The sequence below is a fragment of the Psittacula echo genome (genome assembly GCF_963264785.1).
Source record: "Psittacula echo genome assembly, chromosome: 7".
NCBI lineage: Eukaryota > Metazoa > Chordata > Aves > Psittaciformes > Psittacidae > Psittacula > Psittacula echo.
In genome coordinates, this window is record NC_137740.1 from 41,616,665 (window position 1) to 41,643,808 (window position 27,144).

Sequence of the window (27,144 nt, forward strand, 5' to 3'; positions counted from 1 at the left end):
TTGGAGAAGCGGGGAGCAGCTTTTTAAGCTAAATCAACAGCATAAAGGAGAAATATGACAACAGTACTAACAGCTTAGGAGACTGGAACCAGAAAGAATTAAAGGACTTTGAACAATGTCAGTTTTGAAATAATGATAGAAATTGGAACTGATTGTAAGGATTCTTGAAGCATTTGGGAATGACAGGCCCAGAGAGATGTGGGACTTAAGAATTGAGAAAAGAGAGAAAGCAGGGAAATAAAGCTGCCATTGGGGTGCAGATTGTTTGGCCCATAAGGAAATCAGCTGTGATTTGGTCAGTTCTTTTGCCAGGCAGAAGGGCAGGGAGGTGTATGGTCAGTATCTAAGAATAATTTCAGTTTGTTTTTAACCTTCTCGTATTGCAGGAGTTGTAACTGTAAAGCTGGAATTTTTCTGTCCTGCTAGTGTTTAGGTTTTCAGCACTAATGAGGTGTAATGTTTTGATATGTAATATGTGTGTATCTGAAATTGTGGTTAACAGGATTTTTACTATGTATGTACATGGGAAGCTGCTTACTTTGGAACAGGGCGGACTTGAAACAGTGGCTTGATTTTTGCATGTGTAGAGCGGAATGATTGCTCAAGCTGTTTAATTTGATCTCTAAAGGTTGCATTGTTCTTCTAGTAACTGGAGGGTTTGTTGCCCTGAATATTTTCCTGCATCCTTTGCAAAATGTGTAGTATCACTTTTCTAGGCCAAATTAGATGTTTCCTCACCCTTCTTTTTTGTAACACTTGAAAGACTATGCTGTTGTCTATAGATGTAATGATGCCTAAATTACATTGGTAGTAAACTTTCAAGATACCAAATCTTGCTTTTACATCTTTCAATAAGTGCAACTTTCTTCACCAGCTGTTCATTTTGGGTAGATGGAGTTGAAAAAACCCTTTGTAGAAATACCATATGTACATTTATTAAGGGTTGCTGCTGTTCGGCTGTGTCAGGTTTCTTTAATATTTGCTTTTACTCTTTAATTTAGTGTATGCTATTGTTGTATGTTGCTTTGTGTTTTAAAAGATCTGATCTTAAAATATGCTTAATACTATTATGTTCTGGTATTCTGGTTCATTTTCAGGATTTAGTATTTTCTATGTCATTATGCTTTGTTTATATTTAGAGATCACAAGAATGTCTTGTAACAACTAAGTTGCAAGGACTTTGATGTGCTGTTCAGCTTGTAATTTCAGTAATAGTTGCCGGTGGTTCATGTTGCTGACAGCTTGTTGACAACCAGTATGTTAACATCTCAAAATGATTCGAGTCAATGTTTTGCTAAAAATGCTATTGGTAATCTTGTTCCATTGCAGGTAAAGTGTCAGTAGGTTTCGTGATTATTATTTTAACGATAATTCCTAGACTAAAATTCTTTTGGTCTGAAGGTGTGTTGTAAACCTGTATGAAGATCTTTGAAACACAGATTGAGTCTATTTTAGGAGCTTCTGTACATTTGACTAAAAAAATTTCTTTGGGTTTTTGCCCATTTCAGAAACCTTAATGTACTTCTGATTATACCCCTTTATCAAAAAGTAATGCTAACTTTGTTCAGTGCTATCAACTTTAGCCGCTGTTCCCTTGCTTTTGCACACTGCTGTATATTGGTGAGGGGCTTCTGTTGTGAAACCGGTCCACAAAAAGCTTGAGTGTGTCTGTTGACATGAACAGGTTTTCTGTTGGACCCCAAAGTCTTATCACTCCGTACTGCAAGGTGAGTAGCTTGGTATAAATGAGCAATCTGGATATGTCTTACTACTTTGAGTTCTTTGACATTAGCATGTTACTGAAAATGCACTGCCATACACTGCATGGTGAAAGGTGGCTGTTTCTCTTCAGTTGTAGGTATAGTCTAAATCCATATGCTATTTCAGAATTTTTTTTTAAGCTGTTAAGTTTGAATTTTGTTGAAAATGTTTTCTGGTTTTTGTTATTTTTGACTTTTTGTTGGTGATTTTTAGCCCACAGAAGCTGTTCCTTCCTCTTCTCCCATTGTCCCTGTGATCCCTGTCCCACCAGTCCCTGCTGAGACCACTGTCATCCCATCCACCATACCACAGGTTTTTATTACTTTTTTTTTGTTTTCTTTTCATGTGTGTGTAAATTTGCTCAACTTCTATTTATGCAATTTATTTCATTTTTGTGTTTAAATTCACCTTTTGGTACTCTCACACAGGTTTGAGATGAACTGTAAAATAGCCAAATTAATAGCCAAATTAGTAATACAGTAGTTTCATCCTAATTTTTGTTTGTTTTTATAGCAGATTTCAGTCAATTTAAAATACCTAGATTTTCATATGGGAGTATATTAATAAGCTGTGAAATAACTAAAGAAAAAAAGCAACCAAAAGAATGGAAAGAAGTAATAGGACATTGTGTGTTCACATAAAAATTTTAGAGCCATTTCATCCTTGCTGAAATGTTATTGCTTGATTTATTTATTTATGAGAAAACAATTCTCTTGTCTCATATACAAATACTTAATGCATGTCTTTCACTGATTGCACTTGCATGAAGTTTCCAGTGTTCTCCAGGCATTTGTGTTGGTGTGCTTAGGGGCACTGTTGTGCCCCTTGAGGGTTCAGTTCCCAGTGTATTTAACTTATAAAATGTGCTTCCCTTCTGGACTTTCATCCTTTAGGTCACATAATGTCAACATCCACAAACCCCAAGCAAACGGTGGAGGGGAGAAACAAAAAACCCTCAAACCCTGTCAAAAGAAATGAAAGCAGTAAACATTAGTTAACATTAATATCCTGCATATAACTTGGAATATGTGACGACAGCATGGCAAACTATGGAATAATTTAGGATAGGTAGCAGTGACATTTATAGAATCGCGTTCTGCTTTGATTTTTTTTTTTTTTTTTTGGTAACTTTTCTGTCACTTTCAGTGCAAGTGTCTCAAATGATGAAAAGATTTGGAATTTTTGGAATTATGTGGTAGCAGATGCTTACTGACTTTAAAAAGGAATGAAGCTGTGAAGAACATTACTGGAATATTTTTGTAGTAATTATGTCAGTATCTTTTTTCTGAAGGTGTGCTTTCAAGCCGCATGGCTAAACTTGCAGCAGGTGCTGATCTTTTTTTTTTTAAAAATCTCTTCTACATCATTAAATTTTGCATAATCTAATAATTATCAAAAGTTTTACAGTCGGCTGTTTTATATTGCAAGTTCTGGTGGATGTGTGTCTAAACAAATTTTTCACCCGTGCTTTTCCCAACAGACAGACCAGAGATTTGATTAGTTTCAGAAATACTTCTTTCTTATACAGGAATTATGCCCACATCAGGATTTGAAGCACACTGACTAGTGCAGCCGGTGGACTTCTGCTGTCAGCCCTGATGGATAAAGATAACTTAGTCTCCAGTGGCTTATACTTCAGAGAATCACCACTAGGCTAAAGTTAATCTAAAGTAAAATAATTAGTTCTGTATGTATTTATACTGTCTTTGGCTGCCGTTGCTGTGACATCAGTGTGTCCACTGATGATGCTGAATTACAGGCAGAAAAGTAAGAATTGCGTGATCTGTGCCTTTGTCTTTGAGTGCATAGAAATGTCTGCAGGAGTTAGCTGTATAATTCTGCATCATTGCTGATTCTAAGCAATTAGAAAATACCACAGAAAATTATAATCAACTTTGGATTTGGCAGATGCATTTTTGAGGAATAGATATGTGTCTGTGTTTTGTTAATCACTTTTACCCCTTAGGCAAACCCTTAGTCTGCTTGTAAACAAACTTGTCAAATGGCTTTTAAATATTTGAACAAGCCCTGGCACAGAAGCTTGAAAGTGTTAGGTAACTTGGAGAGCTGTTGCAAAACAGACTGAGATACTAGGTCATCCTTCCAGAAACCTTTGATGTTTTGATTTGTATGTTGTCTTGTGTCTTTGCAGTGTCCAGGCACGCATTTGGAATGCCTGACACAAAACTATTCTCCTTTCTGCTTGGAAATGATGGTAATTTACTGCTTCTTGATGGAGGATTTGGATAAATGCAGGAGGAGTGTTAAGAACAGTCTCTTAAGTTACAGAAGGTGTTTTACATCAGTTAACTAGTTTGTGCCTCAAACATACACTGTTCATATAGAATCCTCACCTAGTAGTAGCAATTTGCATTTATTTAGACTTCCTCTTTCTTTAAGACATTAAAACACTTGTCAGCCTTGAGAACAGATTCATGGGAAGGCAGCTGACACTGGCACTGCTTTTGTTAAATATCCTTGGATAGTGCATTAAATTAATAATATTAAATTATTTAAAAATCAAAAATTGAGTGAAATATAAAGAATGTGACTGAACTTTCAAAATGAATCTTTGTTTTCTATTTCTAAATTAAAAACCTTTTCATAGTTGCTGGACAAATATAAAATAAATACATGTACACTGGTCTCTTGTAGATTCAGTGGAGATGAGAAACCTAATGCCTCATATTTCGTCGGGTTCTCTTTAATACAGTGCATTGTTTTGTTTAGGTTTTCTTAAAATAGTGTTAATTTTAAAACTCTTACTGGGATAGTGATGAATAATTTAATTGATTGGTATTTTTAATACAGGATCTTTTAATCTTATTTTAATAGAATTTGCACTTGAATAAGAAATTAGAATGTAACTTAATGGCAGAAAATGTGAGGGATAGCATAGTTTTGACAGATTTTCATTGGAATACTAGTAACTAATAGTTGATTTCTGTACATGCTTCTACTAAGAGAATTGCTGGGTGAGACAGGTTTTTGATAGCATCTTTACAGACTTTAAGCTTTAGGAATGATGAATTCTTCAGAAGTATGCTGTCATGGTATTGAAATTAAAATGCAGTTGAATAGTGTAGGTCTGTGAGTTTAATGCTAACTTCTATTGCAGCCTCTTAAGCTGTCCTGAAATTTATTTCCACACATGTGCGCACACATAAGTGATTAAACAAATAAATAATGTCTTAATTTTAAAATTATGGATCTGTATATATATAAAAAAATCTTCGCTTTATGGAAGCAGTAAGGACATTAACTGTCATATATCTGCACGTTTGGTTGGTTGGTTCTTAGAGAAGGTTAGATGCTGCTTGTTTCAAAGGCAGATACTTGGTGTAAAAATAGGAAATCTGTTTAGCTGGATGCATTGCACATACAAATCCCATGAGTCTGTATGGAGATTCCCCCCCTGGCCCCCCCCCCCAGTTGAAACCACATTTTTTGCTGAAGAAAAATCTCATTAACATCAGAGAGTAAAAGTGCTAGCTTACTCTACCATTTCCTGCCTAGCAGGAATGGTATACTACTTCATATGTGTAGCAGTAATATCTGACTACTTACTGCTTGTGAATCCATTACAATTTTCTGATGGAAGCACATGCTGCTGTGGTAGATGAAGGTCTGCTGTGGATTTGCTTTCACAAGTCAGTTTTGCAGATCCTTTCTCCCAAAGTCTGGATTTCTGTAAGTTTCCACTTTGCAGGTTGAAGAGGAAAGGGGGGTGGGGGTGGGGGAAAGGTGTTCCTGGTACGAAGAAAGAGGAACAGTGGTTGATAAAGCAAGTTCTGAATGTCATACCACAAGTGCTACAGTAACTGACGTATCAGAAGATAGCATGACTTAGTTTTTGTTTTGTTTTTGGAAAACAATATCATAAATGACAGAACTTGTGTATTAAATACGAGCTCGGAGTTTTGAAAAGCTTTCCTTTGTGGGAAAAAAAAAGGCATTTCAGGGTAGAAAGTGTTTCAGTAGGTGAATTCTGGAGGTTCTTAAGCTGAGGCTACCTTTTAATAGAACTTTGAGAAACACAGCAAATTAAATATTTATAATCAGCATTAGTGTTGCTTTCTCTTATGCTATATAATTTTTTTTTTTTTTTTTCTTTTGTTAAAGGCAAACCCCCCTCCCGTGCTGGTGAATACAGATTCTTTGGAGACACCAACATATGTAAGTCCTTTCAGTTATAACTTAAGATAATGCTTTATGTGTGTTGTTGTGTAGGCCTGTTGTTACTGTTTAATAAAACTGACTTTACCTCTGTGATGCTTGATTTCGCCAGCTGTCCTGATGGTCATTTGAAGTCCTTACATACCTGTTTCATGCAGTTAAAAAAAAAATAAAAAAGAAAAGAAACAAAAGCAAACAAAAAAAACCCCACAGTTGTTTGAGGTTCCAGAGTTTATGTTCAGAGAACAGTCTGTTTCTTCAACTGTGCAGGCAGATGCTTTAATATTTAATGTGCCATTTCTGTTCTCATAAAAACACTTCTTCGTGCAGTGGCTATGCTTAAGATTTTAATGTCCTAAATATTCATAACAATGACTTGGTTGTGTTTGAAGGGAAAGTCCCTGCAAATAAAGCCTGGCTTAGTGTATGTGAGAGCGTTGCAAAAGGTAGGATTGGCAGTGATTTTTATCATTTGATGTATTGTTGCTCCTGTCTCTGCTAATGTTTGTTAGATAAATGCAAAAGTAAATTTTTTTTAAAAAAGACTACAGAACTGAGCTAAACTGGAAGATAAAAATGGTGGAGATTCCTGTTTGCTTCTGTTTATCTAGATGATATTTCAAAATTGGGTTGTAGCTTTGTACATAGAAAGAAACAACACTGCAAAAAATTGGCTTTGTTTTGCCTAATGGTAATGACAAGGGAAATGAATATCTGTCCTCGTTTATTTATAAAAAAAAGCACAAAACAAAACAAAAAAAAAAACCCAAACCAAAAAACTCACATACTGATCAGTCATCATGAGCCATTTCCCAGGTACTGTGATGCTGGATGACTGGTTCAGTTAATACATGTTGTCATCTTTGTAGGTAAATAGCTCAAGGACTAAGCTAACATACAAACTTCCAGATCACAGTGGCTCCTTTTGTGTCAGTGTAGCAATAGATACAGTTTCATGTATTCATAAGGTCAAGACCGCTTCCCTTTTTAATCAACAAATACACATGTTGAAACCACAGTATCTTTTCCATTAAACGAACCACTAAGGACATGATAATTTTTGAGGTACTGCACAAAGAAGATGATAATAGTCTGTTATGTCTGGAATGGACATGGCTGGTATTTGTGTTAAGGGGAGAATAATTCTAGATTGAGGAAAGACTGTAGTGAGGGGTAAATGAGTTTAACAGTATGTAACCCGTGAAGGTTCATGTCCAGTTTCTGGAGCTTTTAATTATGTTATATAAAGATACAAGGAATCAAGCAGATGTGATTTTAACTTTCTTTGGGTTGTATTCAAGTCCCCTTTTTTATTCTCTGCTAGAAAACTGTACAGATCTTTTAAAATGCCTTCTTGTGTGCATGTTTTGTGTCCCTAAAATCTTGAATAGTATATTAAAAAGTACAGAAGGCTACCAGGTATCTTAAGAATAGACAAGATGCTTTGTAAAGTAGTAGTATAAATGCTGTTTCTTACTTTGTTAAATATTTCATCCTAAAAGGCTTGAAATAGGGAATTTCCTGTACCCACATGGTGTATATGGTGCTCTAGGTAACTGTGGAGGAATGAATTTGAGTTCCAAGATATCTTAGTAATTTAAATTTTTTTTTTTATATAATTACCTAGTAATCATAAAAATGTTTATAATGTTTTTATATTAAATATTGTTAAGAATTTGATGTTTCATTGGTTTTGCTTAATTTAGATATTTATTACCTCTGTTATTTGATTTTGTTCCAGTTCTGTAGGTGCCAAAGAATGTCTTTTCTAGCTTAGGGATGACAAGGCTTACTTCTAGTATTGAGATTTTTCATCTAGCTTTATGAAATAATCTTCTAAACTTCTCTTTTTGGTTCTGTTTTAATTGGTTGATCTCTAGTATATATATAACATGATAAATACTAATGGAATAATATAAACAGTTGCTAAACATTGCTTTGTAAGGGTCTTGCCCATTTCTAGTGAGAAGTGGCATAAAGCATCAGTCTTTGATTTTCCTCTGCTCTGTGAGAAGCAAGTTTGAAAATACTGCTCTGTTGTATGCAATTTCTTTTGTAGCCCGCAACCTCTTCTTTCTTTCTCAACTTGCCTTATGGCCTGAGGAACATCTGAGGATCTCAAGAGCATTGTGATTGGTTTGATTGTGTTTCCTGGCAATCAGAAGAAGAGAGCCCCTGCTCTAGGTTATCTGTATAGAGCAGCCTGCTCTCTGAAATCTTGACCTTTAAGCTCACAGAAATTCATGTACAGAGCAGTGTGAAAATCCCATGTCCCCTCTGAGCTCAATGGTCACTGAATCAGCTGAGATTTGGTGGGAGTGAACTGCCAGCAAAGCAAACTGTTGTGTATAGTGTAAAATTCTTTGTAAGTCTCAGTTTTGTTTCTTTATAGGTCAATGGCACGGATGCAGATTATGAGTATGAAGAAATTACTCTTGAAAGGGTAATGTGATAACTGTCTTTCTGTATAATACTTTAATACTAAGAATTAGCCTCTTGATACTGCTAAATGACAATACAAAACAAACCAATCGTTACTGTTTGATTCCTCCTCTCCCACCTCCTCCGCCTTTTTTTCCTTTAGGTAGATTATTTAAATAAAATAAAAATACACCCAGTTGCTGGAGCAGGAATAGAATTTTTTATTAATACCCTTGGCCATTAAGAGTAAAATGGGGGAAGGATCTTCCTGAGACATACTGCCTTCAATGTTATTATCTAGGCTTGTAGAGATCAACAGTACAAATTATGATTTCATTTCCTTTATTGCCATTTCTGGTAGGTGTTTACTTATACCACTAAGTTTTATATTGAGATTCAGGCTTTCAGTTGAGATTACAAATGATACATGCATTGCTTTGTTACATTTACAATTTTGAGATCCATCTCAGTTCCCTTTTACTGAGCTGCACTGTTAAAGGAAGAAATGGTTATATTTGATACCTGTGCAGTTCTGGTGGTTACTGAGAACGTGAAGAGGTCTTGCAGTAAGGGAGGGCAACCTTCAAAGAGAAATGTCTGTCTGAATCTCTGCATCTGCGAGGGTATATTACATACATGACACAAATTACTCGGGGCTTCTCCGAGAAAAATAATTCTTTACTAATAATGAGAAGCAAATATTTGTATGAATAATCTCAAAGATCTAGCTCAGTAGACAGGGAAGGTTTTTATCTAGCTCACTTCAAGGAGAAAGCTGCGGAGTTGGGACTGTATCTCTTAGGGTTACATAATGATTTAAGTTCTCATTACTTCTATGAAAATAAGCATATCTTACAAATGGTTATATGTAGTATACTGCTTGAAGTGTCCGTTAACATTTTTTATCACTGAAAATTATACAGATGTGGTTCTATATTGAATCAAATGGATATGCTAGAGTATGTTTTTCCCCAAAAAAGAAATGTGTAATTAATTTTTTTTTCCCCTCCTCTGCCTTTAGGGAAATTCAGGACTTGGCTTTAGCATTGCAGGTGGTACAGACAATCCACATATTGGGGATGATTCAAGTATTTTTATTACAAAAATTATAGCTGGGGGTGCAGCTGCACAGGATGGAAGATTACGGTATGATGATTTTCTGTGTTGGGTTGCTAAATGTTTATTATTATATTTTCAAACAATAGATAAAACACTTTCTGTTACTTCCAGTAGTTTTATCATGCTATATTACATTCAGTAAGTTTTTCATACAAAAGTGATTTGTAAGCAATAAAAAATGCTTGAGTGGACCAATTTCCACCCTCCCCCCCCACCCTCCAATAAAATCTGCATTTAAGTGAAGTTAAGCATAATTATCACCTTGTCTATTTGGTGGTATAAATTGATTATGCTGTATATTTTATAGTCCTTAATTCAGTATGCAAAGGAAAAGCTTAGATTGCATAGGTAGGTCCATGTGCAGATTTTCTGCGAGGTAGTTGAGCTTAATAACAACCCTGTTTTATGCTTGGTATGCTGTGTCTTCATTTTTCAAAGATACTGCACATCTTCAGAAGCAATATTTTTTATTTAAATTGGGTACTCCTTCTCCAGTATACCCCATTTTCTTATTTGTGGACTTATACTACTACTTAACTCCTAGTGAGGAAATGTTGGCACATTACTAGATGGTAGCCAGTGATACTTACAACTTCCCTTGAAAACTACTGTTAGAAGTTAATAACAAATTGTGTTAATTATTTTTTTTCTAACCCAGAACATTCTTTAAGTATATTCCTGTATTACTGTGTGGAAAAAAAACCACATCTAATTGTAGGACCAGCTTTTTTCCCTTGTGTTGTCACAAACTTGCGCTGTCATTTTTGGTGCAAATGCCTGATGCATTAGGGTTTTTAGTCCTAGTAAGCTTATTCCAAGGCTTCATTTTAGCCATTGCCCGTTGTCAGAGGTACATCTGGCAGAACATGGTGACAGGTGGGTTAGGCATTGTTCTTGGTGTAATGAGAGCTCAGTGTTATTATAGCAACATGTTAAATAGAGTGAAAGGTCAGCCCCTAAAATAGCTTGTGAAAATCAGGAATGGAAGTTGACTTGTTCCTTTCATGGCTTAAAACTAGTGTGTTCTCATTATGTGTCTTCTACATTCTGATTTTTTTTTTTATTCTTTCTTATAGCCTTAAACAAAAGGTAGTTTGTACAAACCTCAGCTCAAAATACTGTCTAAAATAATAACTATCACGTTAGTGTTCTGTAGATAAAATATTAGGCTCCTAATTTGTCTGCTCTGCTGTAACACAACAGCTGAACATGAAAGTTTCTGTCTCTAGGGTTAACGATTGTATTCTACGAGTAAATGAGGTGGATGTTCGTGATGTGACACACAGTAAAGCAGTTGAAGCATTGAAAGAAGCGGGATCAATTGTACGATTGTATGTCAAAAGAAGAAAACCAGTCACAGAAAAAATAGTGGAAATCAAACTTGTAAAAGGGCCTAAAGGTACGTAGGAAATACAAAACTTCTGTTTCACAAGAAGGGTAAAATTGATGATAGGTTTCTGCATTTATTTTCCAAAATAAAATAGTACCTTGCATATAAAATTATAGAAAATGCAGAATAATGAAAGATAAAACAATGGCATCTCAGATGCTTCTGGATTTTCATCCATGTGTCTTGAAACTTTTTTTGTAGAATGCATATTTTTCTTTCAAGTGATAAATTTTTTTTTTTTTTTAAACATTTTTTAATTTTAAAACACATTACAAATGGGAGTAAAATATTTAGTTGAATTATCTGGAAAGGGTCTTGAAGAGTTCAAAAATATATAAAGTATTGCTTTGTTTCTGTATGTGTAGATGTTGGACAGTGGTTCTTTAAATGTCAGTGGTGATGATTTAGCTCTGCTGTGAGCATCTTTCACAAAGTCTGAAATAAATTATTTATCTTTTGATTTTCAGAATTTTTATAAATGTTAAATATTTTCCAGAAGTTTCTGGAAAATTATGGAGTTCACTTGGAAAGGCATCCAGTATTGCTTCAGCTAGAGCCTGATATTTTTTTGTATGTGTAGGTGTGATACAAACAGCTTTATTAGGAATATAATAATGTGAAGCTGATGAATGCTAAAAGGTTTCTTGAGTAATGGCTTTATCTTCAAGCAGGTCTCGGTTTCAGTATTGCTGGTGGTGTGGGAAATCAGCATATACCTGGAGACAACAGCATCTATGTAACCAAAATCATTGAAGGCGGGGCAGCACATAAAGATGGCAAGCTTCAGATTGGAGACAAACTTTTAGCTGTAAGAAAGAGCTGCTTGCTTGGTTGTTTTTTTTTTTTTAATTTATTTTAATGGTCATTTTTAAGCACAGTAAGGGCATGATTCACTTTGTGGTTAAGCAGCCTGCTGGTAAGAGTGTTATTTCATAGAAATGGGTAAAAAAATTGGTATTGCCAGAAAATCACTGGTAAGTGTTAAATCTGCAGCATTCAACACCCTTTCATCAGGAAATCTGTTCCTCAGCGCAGTGTTTCATGCAAAATTTGTATGTCTGTTTCTGATGCCTGCATTTATTTTTCTGGGATCTGAGTGACAGGCTTGTAAACCAGCTTACAATGGGATTGTTTCTCTTTTCAAAGCATAAGAATCAAAAGGAGCTCCTTGTACTGGTGGCTGGCCAGCTTGCAGTGGAACTGCTGCTTACATTGGATTTCAGTGCTTGTAATGCTTTCAGTGTGGTAGATTTTTTTTTTTTTCTTTTTTGGGGGGGGGTGGGGTAAAGGGGGTTAAGCTTAAAATACTTCGAAGTTGAATTTTCTATGCACAAAGTAAAAGTAACTTTGAACTTTCTTAAATTCTATCTGCAAATGTAGTTGACCAGCTAGGAAAACAACAGCCAGAGGCAGGCTCTGAATGAATTTCTGAACTGTACACTAAACTCTTGTAAGGTGTAACTGCTTCACCCTCCTACCTCTAGCGGGCAGTACCTACATCTGTAGGAGCTCTGAGTACATCTTCACTCAGAGTAGATGACAGCAGAATATGTGCTCTATTGCTCTTTGATCAGTAAGAAACTGACTCTCAATGTTTATTGCAGTTTCCCATTTGTAAAAAGACTTTTTGGATAAGTTTGTCGCATACAAATACAGAGCTGGGAAAACTGAAGCCACTTACAGATACAGGATCCTGCTTTCTTTTTCTTTTTTTTTTTTTTTTTTTAGTATTAGGAATGAGATCTTCGTGTTACAATGTAGTTCTGTGAAATTGGTTCAAGACATGAGAGCTTAATATGAGAATTGGGACGAAAACCAGATTGTTTACTATATATTTTTGTATCTATATACATATATCCACCATGTTACATTTACTATTAACTGCACAATAGACACTTTCCTATGCCATGCAAATTCACAAACCCAGTACCCAGCTGCTTGATGATAATGCTGTTAGTATGTTAGGGTTTAAAATCTGCATCATAGGAAGTTTTTTGATTATAGGACTTCCCTGCAATGCAAGGGCACTGGAAAGCTTGCTTTTAATGACAAACTGCTTTCCAGTGTTATGATTTGTCACCTGTGCAAGAAAAAAAATCTTGCTAACTTGCTTGTATTGTAAAATACATGGAAGGTTTTAAGGAATAAAACTTTTTATTGTAACTTATTTAACTCTTTATTTTAAGGAATAAGGAATTGTTGCAAATATCAGAATTTTGTGTCAAATTAGTTTGCCCAGTATAACTTTAGCCATTAAAAAAAATTGCCTGACAAAATAAAAGTAGCTTTACAGTAATATGAAATACTGTTTTGGGGATGTAAGGAGCATATGCAATGTGGAGTTTGATATAGTGAACATGATGTCCTAATTTTTTGTAACTGTAATTATTCCCTGAATTCATTAAATTAGGAAAGAAGTGAGAAAAATGTCATCTATAGTATCTTCTGGTTAGTTGAATTTCACCTAGTCAAAGCTTTGCCCACTAATGTAGAGATAAGCTGCCTCATTTGGCAGAATGTAACTTTCTGTGTGTGTTTAAGTTGTACTGCATTGTCAATGCACTGCAAAATGTCTTTTCAGTCATCAAGAGTGGTTGGAATTTAAAGCTGTTCAAAAATAAAAATAAACCAGTAAGAGGATTTTAGAAACTTTTTTAGGAAACTTTTAGAAAGTACGAATAAAATATATTTAAGCAGTAGAGTTTTCCTCTTACAAATAACAGCTGACAATACCCATTTGTTTTTACACAGTATATAAAGTGAAGTCATCTAGGGAAAGTGTCTTTGGTCCTTCAGATTCAGTAAAGGACAAGCCCTGTTTCTCATATTGTCTGGAATGAGCTGCAAAAGTTACTTCGCTCTTCAAAATATGGAGAAGAGGGCAGCAACTCAATTACTAAAGCTATATATGATACAGAAATTGTTAAAGGATTTTTTGTTTGCTCGTTTGTTTTAACTGAAGGGATAGAGTTTCCATTGTAAAAGTAAACTAGTTCTTGTTACTTGGAAACCAGTCACTTTGGGATCTTCTCCTGTTTTGAACTCTACTTTTGACCTCTTGCAAGAATATGTTGTCCCATTGTAATGTCTAGAAATTAATTATGTCATGACAAAGAATATGTGGGTTTATTCGTACTAGAATAACTTTTTTCTGTTTAATGCTTGCAATAGCATATTGTGTCAGTGCTGTGGTTGTGCATACTTACGGCATTTTGAGTGTCATTTTGTCCCATTAGTTTTCCAAAGACATACTGCCTTTACAGTGTTACAGTCAATACAGTTTATTATAATTTCTCAAGGAAACACTTGCCTGTCTTGTATTTTAGAGCACTATGAAGCATCTCTTATGTAACTTTTATATAAACAATTGTCTGTGGCACATGAATCCTTGTAAAGACCAGAGCCAGACTACAGTGCTCAACAGTTTTCAGTGAGTGTCCTATGAAAACGTACATTTTTCCATGTTGAGAATTGGTTTATGTTTTTCTCTTTAGGTGAACAGTGTTTGCTTAGAAGAAGTTACTCATGAAGAAGCAGTGACTGCCTTAAAAAACACATCTGACTTTGTTTATCTGAAAGTTGCAAAACCCACCAGCATGTTCATGAATGACAGTTATGCCCCTCCTGACATCACGAACTGTAAGTCAAGCTTATCCTTGTGTTTTAATTATTTTTTCCTTGAAGGCTTTAACATACCCATTTTTAGTATTTTAACAGTTTAAAACTTTTTAAAATTATACAGTGAAAAAATCTGATACAAGAAAGTTGATTAGTCAGGAGAATTATATCCTGAACAGAATAACGTAATTTATGTACTGAAAAGACAGCAGCAGTGGGGCTAAATGTGTTTCCATGACTAGTGGCCTAGTCCCAGTGACTCTATGTTTCTGATCACTTGCTGATTAGTACAAGGAGAACATGTGTCTCATTATCCCAGAGGCTGTGAAGGGTAACAAACAACGCACTGCATAGATGTTCAGTGTCCTGTGTACTGAGCAAAAGACAATACTGTTTCAAGTAGAGGTTAGTGATGTATCTGACTTCCCCCCCCTCCTTCCCCGTTTTCTTGCTTTCTCATGAGCTGCACTTATTTGAATAAACTGGACGGGGAGGAAGGGAGAGGTCTTGACCTCTGATGCCTGTCTGCAGGTCATAGAATCATGGAATAGTTAACTTAAAATCTTACTTCAGTTTTGACATATGTGTTGATAATTTGAAGGGAAAACCAGTGAATGCTGTATTGAAAATAGTTCCGAGGATTTCCTGTCTACATAAGGGTACTACTTACCGGAATCTTTTTGAAGTCAGATGTCTGAATCTGGAAAATTAAGGGTCTAACTACAGTGTAAAGAAAAAAATTGAATTTAATGTACTGTTTCTTCAAGAGGCATATTACCCTTTCGTGTTTGGAGAAAGGGATGAGAATCATGTAAGACTGAAAAGGTGGACTTTTCTGAATGACCACATTTACTCATCACTTAAAATGGGATTATTTTGTTTGTTTGTTTCTTGCTGTTAGATATGGGTAATTGGTGTGTAGCACTGATCTGTTCCAAGTATTACTTAATTTGAACAAAGTAACACTTTTGGACTAAAAAGCCAGTGATATAATCTGAACCAGTATGTAAACAACCAAAAGTGTTGGATAATCATAGCTCTCAGTCTTCTGTAGTAAGTCTTATGTCAGTAGGGAATGTAAATTGCATCAGTAATACATATAAAAATGTTGGCCATTCAGTGGATCTTGGGAAAAAATTTCCAGTAGCTTGTTAGTATAAATGCTTTTAAAGTTATTCAGCTGAAATATTACTAAAAAGGTCTAGAACTTGCTATTTTAAAAACCCCACTACCTGTATAGTGCAGTATAGTGCATACTGTAAAATATCAGTCAGAAAAGCATCTACACAGTTTCAAGAGGCAGAGGATTTGCTTCATATACAGGCCTCCTTTGAAGACATTATTAATGATACAAGTTCAACTCCTAGGCAGTTTCAAAGTATTTTTCTTTTGTGTCTGTGTGCATTGGTACAGTATATCCATTCTGCATTGGGAAATAAAATACTGCAAGGTAGGGAATAATCAGTTTCCTCACTAGAGACATAAATGTCTTATTCTTTAAATGGCATAAATACAGGAAGAGAAGAATATGTAGTAACAGTAAATGACAATAAAGTTTTAATTATATTTCCCATTTTTGAGATTACAGGTGTGATGAGTGTTCTCAGTTTGCAGATAATAGGGAAATAATAGGAGATTTTCCTTCTTTCTGTGTGGAGCTGTTATGGCAAGGGAGTGGGGGTGGATTTGGAAATACAATTTCTCCATGAGAGTCTTTGACTTTTCCTGTCAAAGCAAGTTCATTTTATGCATGTAATTTTCTGTTCATTCCAAACACAGTTCCTGTATCAGTTATATCAGTAATAATATTTACTTGGAAGTATAAGTTTAGATCTGATTTAGTATTCAGAAAGTGATGGCTTGCCTTTTATTTCTGTCACATTCCTCAAGAATATTTTTTGGGTATAATTTCCAACTAAAATAGTTTGGAAAGGCACAGGAGCTTTTTTTTTTTTTTTTTTCTTTTTTTTTTTTTTCTCCAGAAACTCCATACAGAGCCTTTTTATGCCTTGTAGGTTTGTAGGTTTGCTTTGATAGTGCTGAGAATATCAGCCTTCAGAAAGGACCTGACTTTCCTAAGCAAGCAGCATATATGGAACTTTATAAGTGATGGTAGCCAGTGCTGACATGGAGCAGTCCACTGGTCTGAAATAATAAACTGTTATATTGCTTGATAGCAGAGTTTTAGTTACATGGGGAAAAGATATAAAATATGTATATAAAATATGTGTGACGGGATAAGGCGGTATGTGTTTTCTAAACATGAACCAGTGAAAAGCTTTAGGAACCTTAAAAACAATCAGATAAGTACTAAGTGAGTGAACATAGAACGTTATAAAAAATCGAATTACTTCCTATAAAATATGCATCATTATAGCTGCCACTGATTTGTTAAAAGCAATTGGAAATTCATTTTGTGAAATAAGATGATGTAGTGCATAAACAGAATGTGAAGGGCTGTTATACTGTGCTACAGTTGTTTAGGTTTTTAAAATCAAACCCCATTTTTCTCTGATTGAAAAAGAGTTCATGAAGTCTACATTCCATTTTTTGTGCTTTAGCTGTAAAATTTTCTGAGGAAAAATTAAATACATCTACAGTAGTAATTTTTAAGTATCACATGCTTTTAGCAAAATGTAGGTAGAATGACATAGAAATATACTATTGTATTAAAATACATATTTTTTAATTGAAAAATTTTAACTGCCATATGATTTGGTAACTGCCGTGAAAATCTGTTGCCCAAACTCCAGTGTGGCTAAAAAACCAAGCTTTGAAATTGACTTTAAACTATTCAAATCTGTTACATTTGTGAATAGAAACTACATGTTGTGCTGTGGCAGCCAGAAATAATTAAGTAGTAGGATCTATATTCTTTGAATCCTTGCAGGGAGCAGAAGAATGAAGATGCAGTGTACGTGTGTTGCATCTGTTCTAACAAAATGGTTTTAGGAGTCATCTGTCTTGAACATCTCCTAATAATTAGGGACTTGTCAAATATTAATGCTTTTGTTGATCATTTGGTTTTAGCAAAAGCAGTGCTAAAACTGCTAAAAAGGCTGCCAAGGGTCCAGAGAAGGGCCACAGAGATGATCCAAGGACTGGAAAGTCTGTCGTATGAGGAGGGGCTGAGAGAACTGGGTTTGTTCAGCCTTGAGACATGAAGGCTCAGGGGAGACCATATAACCATGTTTTAGTAAAAGGTGGCTACAAAAAGATACAAGGAGTCACATGGAAAAGAGGAGAGGTAATGGGCACATGACTACTGGGGACATTCCAACTGGACACAGGAGGAAGAATTTTCACAATGAGAACAATCCGTCATTGGAATAATCTCCCCAGGGAAGTGTTGGATTCCCTGACACTGGACCTTTTAAGATTTGGCTGACAGGTTGTTGGGACATCTAGTCTAGGACATGCTTTGCATGGAAAGGTTGGACCAGATGATCCTTGATATCCCTTCCAGTCTGGTATTCTGTGATTCTATGAATCATTGTTCTTTGCTGTAGACCTCATGAAGCTGACTTGAGGAAGCTTCCTTTTGTCTGTGTTGTAGAAGGGGACAAGACCACCTCTTGCACTCAGATTCTGAATTTTGCAGAAACCACATGTGAATTCAGAGTAGCAATTTCAAAAAAGCTCTGCACAGTCCCAGACCAGAGTATGCAACTTGCTGAGGGCTGATGTATTTGAATAGAACACTTAATTACTTTATTGTCTAGTGCTTTTAAACTACCTAAGCTGTTAGTAGAGGATTTTAATGCATGATGAAACAGAGTCTAGAAAGCTGAAGGAACTCAAATACTGTGACAAAGCTTTAAAGAATGAGAAGCAATCTGGCTAATCAGATGTGATACCAGATATTATATGCCAGGCATTAAGTTGCTATAGGTGGTTCCCTATCTGGCTCTGACCTCTTGCATTAGACTGTTGCTCAAGGGTAAGACTGTGTTGATGTAATACTCCATGTATGGAATTTACTGCACACAGATTTACAGTTTGGGTGTTTTCAAAGTAAGAAGGACATGGAACAGTTGGAGGAAGTCCAGAGGAGAACCATGAGGATAATAAGGGGGCTGGAGCACCTCATGTATGAAGACAGGCTGAGAAAGTTGGGGCTGTTCAGCCTGGAGAAGGGAAGGCTGTGTGGAGACCTCATAGCAGCCTTCCAGTATGTGAAGGGGGCTGTAAGGATACTGGAGAGGAACTCTTCATTAGGGACTGCAGTGATAGAACAAGGGGTAACGGGTTAAAACTTAAACAGGGGAAGTTTAGATTGGTTAGAAGGAGGAAGTTCTTTACTGTGAGGGTGGTGAGGCACTGGAACAGGTTGCCGAAAGAAGTGGTAAATGTTCCATCCCTGGCAGTGTTCAGGGCCAGGTTGGGCAGGGTCTTCAACAACCTGGTCAAGTGTGAGGTGTCCCTGCCCATGGCAGGGGGTTTGGAACTAGATGATCTTTAAGGTCCTCTCCAACCCAGACAAGTCCATGATTCTGTGATTTACTAGAAATTTAGAATAATAACAGAATCAATTCAGTGCAGATTGGATGGTTTAAAAACTTGCTATTTAGCAAATCTATCATATAAAAATACTCTTGATGAAATGTGTACATGATCCAGATGTGTTCTGTCAGTGATCTAAAAAGAAAGGGAAATACACAATCGCTTTTGCAGTCTGCGTCATGTCTGTTCAGTTAAAATGCTTTGGGTTTAGTGTAAATCCTCAAAGGTCCATCACCGTATCAGATACAGCAAGTGAATAAGAGAAAAGAGACTGACAACTTTAATGATGTTCAGTCTGTGAAGTGTCCCCTCCCTCCATGTTTAAGCTGCACAGCTTGAAGCACCTACACCAGGAGAAAGATTTTTCAATTGTAGAATATCCTGCATAATAGGAGACAGTGGGTATGACTATGCCTGGTAAATGGACACTTAAAATTGATGTATCCAACTTGAAAATGTAATACACCCTCTTAATTATTTACTAGAACAACTGTTCTGGAACTGTAGAATATTTTCCATCAATTGAAATCATGAAGATGCTTAAACTTTCTAGTATGTGTTGTGTGGTTCAAATAAACATACACACTTCATGCACTAGATTTGTCCCCTGTTGTGCAAGAAGTTAGACTAAATCCTTTCAATACTCCTTTCTAGTTTTAATCAATGAATCTGTAAGTAATGCAAGTGACCCTTGCAGTAGCTGAAATTTTTTGCACTATGTGGTTTATTCCTTTCAGTGAATTGATGCCTCTTACCTTGAGGAGTAGGAGGTGGAATAATCCTAACTTGGTTTCCTGATGTGTGCTGTTGGCTGAGCACATGCTAGCATCACAATCAGCACCTGTGCTATTAAAGATGGTTTTGTTTAATGTCTGAGAAATGTAACATCCCTCCCTGTTCATACCTGTTAATGAGAATGACGTAGAGAATTATGGAGATGCCAGTATGCTCCACATTAAGGAATGAAGTAGGTAGATAGCTTGACAATTTGAAAGACGTATAACATTAAAATGTTGGGGTTTTTCACTGGTGGTCCAACATAGTTGTTTCAAGAAACCAAAATTCTTAATTGACTTCAACCAAGTTAAAGGCAACTTTAAAAACAGATAAATCTCCAGACTGTCCTCATGGACTTCAGCTATCCAATGTCTTATCCTACGAAAAGTTTTTTGAGACATGGACTGACAAATTTGTTTACTGGCATAGGGTGAGGAGACCGGGAAATATGTAGATGTGAGACAGTGTTTTAGAACTGTATGTATACTGTGTCATTTGGACTGTTGTATTTTGGTTTTAGGAGAGGTCACTCCTTATAATACCTTGTTTCAGTTCCTCCAGAACCTCTTCCTCGTTGTTTTAATGCTTACTTTATTTTTTACCTGTCTTGGAAGCTTATTCTCAGCCAGTGGATAACCATATCACTCCATCTGCCTACTTGGGACAGTCTCTGCCCCCAGCATCACCAGGGCGATACTCACCGATTCCCAAGGGAATGCTTGGAGATGATGAGATTACCAGGTAATGAATAACCAAAGCTACATGTCAAATTAGTTTACTTTGGAAACTTGTAAGATGTGTTTGTTGGCAAAATACTAATGAATACTATATTTCAAGACATTAACGTTAGTTTCTTAACACTTGTAAATATTCTTGTAAGGAGAAAACTAGATATATTTATATGTGTATAAACATACACATGATTTGTCAATCTAGGAATAGTATTAACATCAGAATGCCCTACCAAAGTGCTCTGTGAGTTGACTGAGCATTTTAGGATGGTAGTATGAGCAGACTAGAGGTTATTTCTTATTTTAAATGCAGCAATGTTTTTTTTCTTTTCTCTTGTGCCCCCACCCCAAGTTGTTTTGATGGATTAGTTAATCCAGAAAGGCTAGAGAGCTCTTAATCCTTTCCCATTAACAGCCCCATTCATTCCTTCACTGATTTAGTAGATTGCATTAATCCTTTGTTCATCATCCCTGATAAAGGGAAGCTCTTCTATTATCGTTCTGTTCTGCAAGTATATAGGGATGTTACACTGCATTTTCAGTATGTTGTTGCTGAATTCTGTGTCACATTGTCATCTGATAGGAATAATGTCACACAGTTTCCGAGGCAGACTCTACTCAGAATTGAAACCTAAGCGTATAAGTTGGAGAATGAATTTTAGTATATTGGAAAGTAGGGTAGGTCTTTGTGGTTATTTTTAGGCTTAGGGTGGATATATAAACCAAAGTGATTCTGTCCTGCTGGCAGCATTGCTGAACTTGCAGTTTTACAGCTTTTGTTTAAACTTACTGTAAGAGAAAGTTTTTAGATTTCTACTGAAATGCAAGAGCTATTCAGAGAAGGCCTTAGGTGATTTTCTTTGTTACCTTTCCCTCTTCCACCCCCTCCATTCTCAAAAGAGGGTTAGAAATTTAGAGTAATATTTTAAAAGATGCAGCATATTTATGTTCTCCAACTGCAGCGTTTTTTTTTAATGTGTTAGTGTGATCCAGAGCAATATACAGAAGTTTTCAGTGTTGTTTATTTGTAATGTAATAGTACTCTGAAAAATAAATGTAATAGTTAATAGGGGGTGAAATTTAAGAATTTGAAAGTTGATTTAAGAGCTAGTGCATAAATGGAGTGATTTTTAAAGATTGGATTAGGTGATGGTTGGTTTGGAAAAATGCAGCTACTTAGTTTATGCTATAAATTAATAATTAACATCTCCAAATACTTAAGAATGTCCATTAATTGCTCGTTAGTGCTCTCTAGTGATTTTTCAAATGCAGTGCGCGGTTGCTCTGCTTTATTAGAGATGTCTGCTTCTGAAATCATTTATTTATGCTTTTCTTGTATTGGGTCAAGTAGCAGGTTAGTAGATTTTTGGAAGGAGTGTTTCTGCATTAGAAGTTGACTGGCCTTATCTGAACTGGATCAGTATATCTTCTCTCCTCATCCTAGTCAGGAGAGGATCCTATGAAAAGAATGCAACACTTTGGTTTAGATTTAACTTTCATTTGCAATTTATGCAAATAAATTGCAAATATATTTCAGAATGCCATAAATCCTGCTTTTTCCCTCTCCCCTTCGCCCTTCCTGCCCCCACTCCCCCCCCCCCCGAAGGGCTTATGCATACTTCTTGTATTGGTCTTTGCTATTTATTGGTTGACCAGCTGGAGTCAAATTTAAGCTGTAAAGATGTATTTTTCATTATTGGTGTTTCCATTAGAATTCGTTCTTTGAGTTACAGAAAGGGAAAATAGTATTTTGTTGCATGCCGTTACCATTAGAGTAAGACTGTGAGCTATATTGAGGCTCTTGAACAATATGAAAAGTGTTGGGTAGTGACATTTGGTGCTGAATAGGATCGTAGCATAACAGGAATTTAAGACTACATACATACTTATGGGTTGTTCAGTTCGCCTAACAACAGGGAGGGGGTTTTGTGTTGCATCTAGAAACAGAATTGAAAGCGTACAAGTAATAGAACCTATTATTTGAGAATCTAAGCTTTGGTGGGCAGGACTGGGTAAGGAGGTGTGGGACACATGACATTGTTGCCTTAAGAAATGTGTAATTTTTGACACCTAAATTTTCAAAACTACTTATCTCAAAACACTTGTATTTTCTATTTGTTTATTTTACTTCTATTCATGCCTAGTGACCAAGATCTCATATCCTTTCTTTCATTCAGGGAGCCTAGAAAGGTTGTCCTGCATCGAGGATCAACAGGTCTTGGTTTCAACATCGTTGGAGGAGAAGATGGAGAAGGAATTTTCATTTCTTTCATCCTTGCAGGAGGGCCAGCTGACCTGAGTGGAGAGCTTAGGAAAGGAGATCGTATAATTTCTGTAGGATTCCTTCTTCTTTTATTTAAACAACGAAAGTTTTCCCCTCCCTGGTTATTAATGCCGTTTAATTATTTGTATTCAAAGAATACCGTTAACTGAGCTAAATTTGAGACAATGGAACAGATGCCAATATACTTCCAAAGTATCTGAGGACTTTAGACTGCCTCAGTTTCTCATCTGTAACCTGATTAAAATAGCACTTTTATAGATACTCAGTGATGCTATTCAGCGAAGACATTAACGTATCTGTATGTCTGTAGCTGAGGGGTGTGTGTATCTAAATTGAAATAATGTAGGCTTCAGAAATAAGCCTTCTACTGAAATTGGAGACACTTTGCAGTAGTGTCTAAAATTGGGTGCTTCTTGGAGTAACTGCCAGACTTCCCATTAATCTTAAATAGATCCATTTCATACCTGCCTAAGGGCTTTTTCTGTATTGGTACTGAAGGCTGTAAAGATTGCCGGTGTGTTTGTGAAATCACTTAATTTACGGAGAATAATTTCTTTGGACAACTGCATTGTAATTTGGTAGTTATTTAGGAGGATTTTTTTTTTTTTCCTCTTAAGTTTTGGCTCTGCTGTCACTAAAATGCTGATATTTTAGTTTGAACTATGAAAAATGCTTTTGGTCTAAAGTGTGACACACATTTCTGCTTCACTTTTTTCTGATGCTATTTTTAAATGAGCTGCATTGAAAATAAGGCTAGACCTCCACACCATGGAGGGCGTAGTCTGCCACTTGATGTTAAACACAGTGGTCTGTAGGCACACTTTCTGACTGAAGAGATCACTGAAGCCCTGTTGTTCACCTCACCTTTTTGCCATCACAGAAAGTAACATTCGCTGCGTCTCCTTTAAAAGAGAGAAAAGGGTCTTAAACAAGAAGAAAATTGACCTAGCAAATACAATTGCATTAAGTTATATGCTATGTCAGTTACAGTATTTCTTAACAGATGGGTATATGTGAGAATGGATTATATTGGAAACAGGGAAGACTTGCATGGCATGAAACTAGTTTGCATCCAATTGCTTTTTGTTTGTTTGTTTGTTTTTTTCCATGAGTCTGTTCTGTGATGATAAACAGAAATAATTACTTTGATAAAGAGCTTTATTGTGTTACTTGTAGGTAAATGGAGTAGATCTAAAAGCAGCAACACATGAACAGGCAGCAGCAGCCCTGAAGAATGCAGGCCAAGCAGTAACAATTGTAGCTCAGTACCGTCCAGAAGGTAAGTGTTGCCTTATGTTCAAGTTCATGTCTGCAATTTGAAACTCAAAAGATAATCTGTCTAAAAGATAAGCTGTCCTCTCACCCCACCTAAAGCCTCTGCACGGAAAGAAGAAACAAATAATGCAAGAGATGGACACATTCTTGTTAGCATAATTGCAAGCAACCATATAGGAACATGTGCAAGTGTTAGCACAACAGGATGATACATTTCTTGCTCTAATCCTTTTCGGAATTTTGATTTCTTCAGTAAATGCTAACACTGTCATAACATGAAAATTAAACCAGTAAATCCAGACCTTAGTAGAAATAACACGTCGTTACTTCTGTATTTCACAGTTGCCTTCAACCTTTATTTTCCTTAGTGTTAGAAGGATAAAAGACTTAATTCCTTCTCTGTTGAGTTGAATTAGATGATCTAAGGAGACTGTCAGGTTTTCATTCCTCTGTTTAATATTGAGCTCGTATTTCTGTTTATCCAGCGATTTCTTCTGGTCCAGATTAGACTGCAGCTGATGCTGGTTAACTATACTTGTGTGTTCTACAGAAGCTAAGTAATACTACATCATCACAATACACCTATTTATCCTCTTGTATTTCTACAGCACATTTCAAATTTTAAAAATTCAGTAGTCTAAAATCATATACCCATCTTGAGTCTGTAAACCAATATATTATTGTTTATATAATAAGACATTTTTGATGTCTTCTTATGAACTGGGATGATCAACAGCTTCACTGATTTTGCTAAAATGAACGGCCCATGACTAAATCTTTCTTGCAGTGACGTGTCTGCTTAAACCTTTTGTTTAACAGTACTGGTAAGGAGTAAACGTAAGTGTTTATCAGGATTGGACACTGAGCAAGACTGCTACATTTAATTGAAATTGTTAGATAGTTGACTGCAGTGCCATTGTTCTTCATTTTTTATTTCTTCTCTTCTGTTTCTTCTATCCTTTCCTCTCCAAGTCTTCGAAACATCAACTTGCACATTTCCCTCTTCTCCCTACCCACCTGCATCAATATAGTACATCTTCACTGACTTAAGAACTCTAGATCAGTTAGCCTTACTAGTCAGTAATAAGGCCAGCTGATTCATTTGTGTCTGGTTCATGGTCAGATCCCTGCAGCCAAGCCATGTTGCTTGATATCTGTATTGTCCTGAGGGTGTGCATCCTGTTCACATGTTGAATCTGTAGATTGCTCTTGTTCCAGGATTCGTTTTCTAGGAGTGCTCACTCTGAGACTTCCTTTTAGAAAGAATAGTAAGATCAGCATTGTTTCTGGAGTATTTGCTTTGGCTTTGTATCAGAATTGTCAAATATTTCTGTTGATACACTTGGCCTATCCTCTGCTTAGCTCTTCAGTGTTGTAACATGTAGGTCAAATCGTTACATCTTGTTTCTTGCACAGTGATTCCTCATCTTAGTGAGAAGTAAAACTTTGCCCATGACTTGGCCTTCTGAACATCTGGCCACTTTTTTGTTCAGGGAGGGCATTCTTGGTCACTGTTTCTTCTGCCAGGAATGTCCATTGAGACATGGCTCCTGGTAGCAGAACAGATGTTTCTGTGGTAGAATATATCTGAGAATACAAACGGGGTGGTTTTTTTGTTTGTTTGTTGTTTGGCTTTTTTTTTCTTTTCTGGGGTTTTGTTTGTTTGTTTGTTTGTTTTTTTTCTTGCCAAAAAATGTATCCAGAATTCATGAAAAAGCAGCAGTTTTTCAGCTCGTCCTTTCTGGGACTCAGAAAATTCTTTAAAAAGAAAAGAACCCCTTCATGCTCTGAAAGAATATTTTTTTCCTCTCAGAATAAGAGAACTAAGGATTTTGGATGGTTCCTTTTCTTTCTGCATTGGAAATAACAGCTTTCTTCATTACCGCTTGTCCAAGTAGATAACTTATTTTCTTAAAACATATATTGAGGTGCTTGACTTACTGATGAGATTTTGAGTCATTGCACAGAGATTTGCCCAGAGCAGCATACGCTGCCTGTTAGCAATTTCTCAATGACTTGTCATTTATGGACTTCAAACCTAAAGCTGTACTCATCCCTTCATGATTACTGAAGCCTTCAGAACAAGACTATATGCATTTGAGCTGTGTTGGGAATGCAGTTCTCAAAGAATTATAGGGCCCATTTGGGAGGATGCATGAGGGAGATGTTACATGAATTATCCTAGATTATGGGCAGACATCTGACATAGTAAACAAAGAAAGAATTTTTGATTATTTTCTTTTTTTCCTTTTTTTTTTTTTAAGATGCTTGGTCTGCATGACTGTCTGAAATAGTGCTTCAGATCTCCATTCACAGGTATTGGAAGCATGCTAGGGCTTATTCTACACTTTTGAAGTATGCTGTGAAGCAAAGGTATAACTAAAAGATGGAGATTCATTCTAGTTTTGAAGCAAAGTATGAACTGACAGATGGCCAGCCTACCTCAGGGAGGTCTAGTTACTGATATCTGACTTTGACATCTCTGCTTGCCTTTTTCTTACTGCTCGTAAAAAGACAATGAATGGAATTCCAGCTGCAACCTTCTTTCAGGACTACAACAAAGCTGGAGAGGGATTTTCTTACAAGGGCATGTAGGGATAGGACAGTTCTGTTTAAATGCCTTTAAACAGAAAAAGGGGAGATTTAGATTTTAGAATCAGGAAAAAGTTCTTCATCGTGAAAGCGGTAAGACATTGGAACAGGTTGACCAGAGAAGCTGTGGATGCCCCATCCCTGGAAGTGTTCAAGGCCAGGTTGGATGGGGCTTTGAGCAACCTGTTCTGGTGGAAGGTGTCCCTGTCTGTGGCAGGGGGGTGGAAACTGGGGTATCTCTAAGGTTCCTTCCAACCCAAACCATTCTGTGATTCTATGTGATTGAGTGTACTTCATGAAAGTGCATGTGCTTTCTGATCATCTTTGTATTTACTGAATTATAGCTGCAGATGGACTTTTTTTCCTCTCACTTGAATCATTTAAGTTGGGAAATTATACACACACACATATATAAAATTACCTCCACTTTTTGTGTATGGTGTTCAAAAAAGCATCAACAACTATTAAAATGAAGAGTTCATAACATCGTTGTTCAT

The 27,144-nt window shown here is 36.2% G+C and overlaps 1 protein-coding gene across 5 annotated transcripts in view; it reads left to right on the top strand.

The window, feature by feature from the left end:
• The window catches only part of DLG1 (discs large MAGUK scaffold protein 1), a 169,935-nt gene that overhangs the window by 101,630 nt on the left and 41,161 nt on the right, over positions 1–27,144 (top strand). For all 5 annotated transcript variants that reach the window (XM_080622304.1, XM_080622306.1, XM_080622305.1 and 2 more), the window contains exons 5-14: positions 1,975–2,073; positions 5,884–5,937; positions 8,330–8,380; positions 9,380–9,504; positions 10,707–10,876; positions 11,539–11,675; positions 14,362–14,506; positions 20,380–20,506; positions 22,674–22,830; positions 23,957–24,059. In XM_080622304.1, coding sequence (XP_080478430.1) covers positions 1,975–2,073; positions 5,884–5,937; positions 8,330–8,380; positions 9,380–9,504; positions 10,707–10,876; positions 11,539–11,675; positions 14,362–14,506; positions 20,380–20,506; positions 22,674–22,830; positions 23,957–24,059 — 1,168 coding nt within the window. The remainder of the gene's footprint in view (positions 1–1,974; positions 2,074–5,883; positions 5,938–8,329; positions 8,381–9,379; positions 9,505–10,706; positions 10,877–11,538; positions 11,676–14,361; positions 14,507–20,379; positions 20,507–22,673; positions 22,831–23,956; positions 24,060–27,144) is intronic.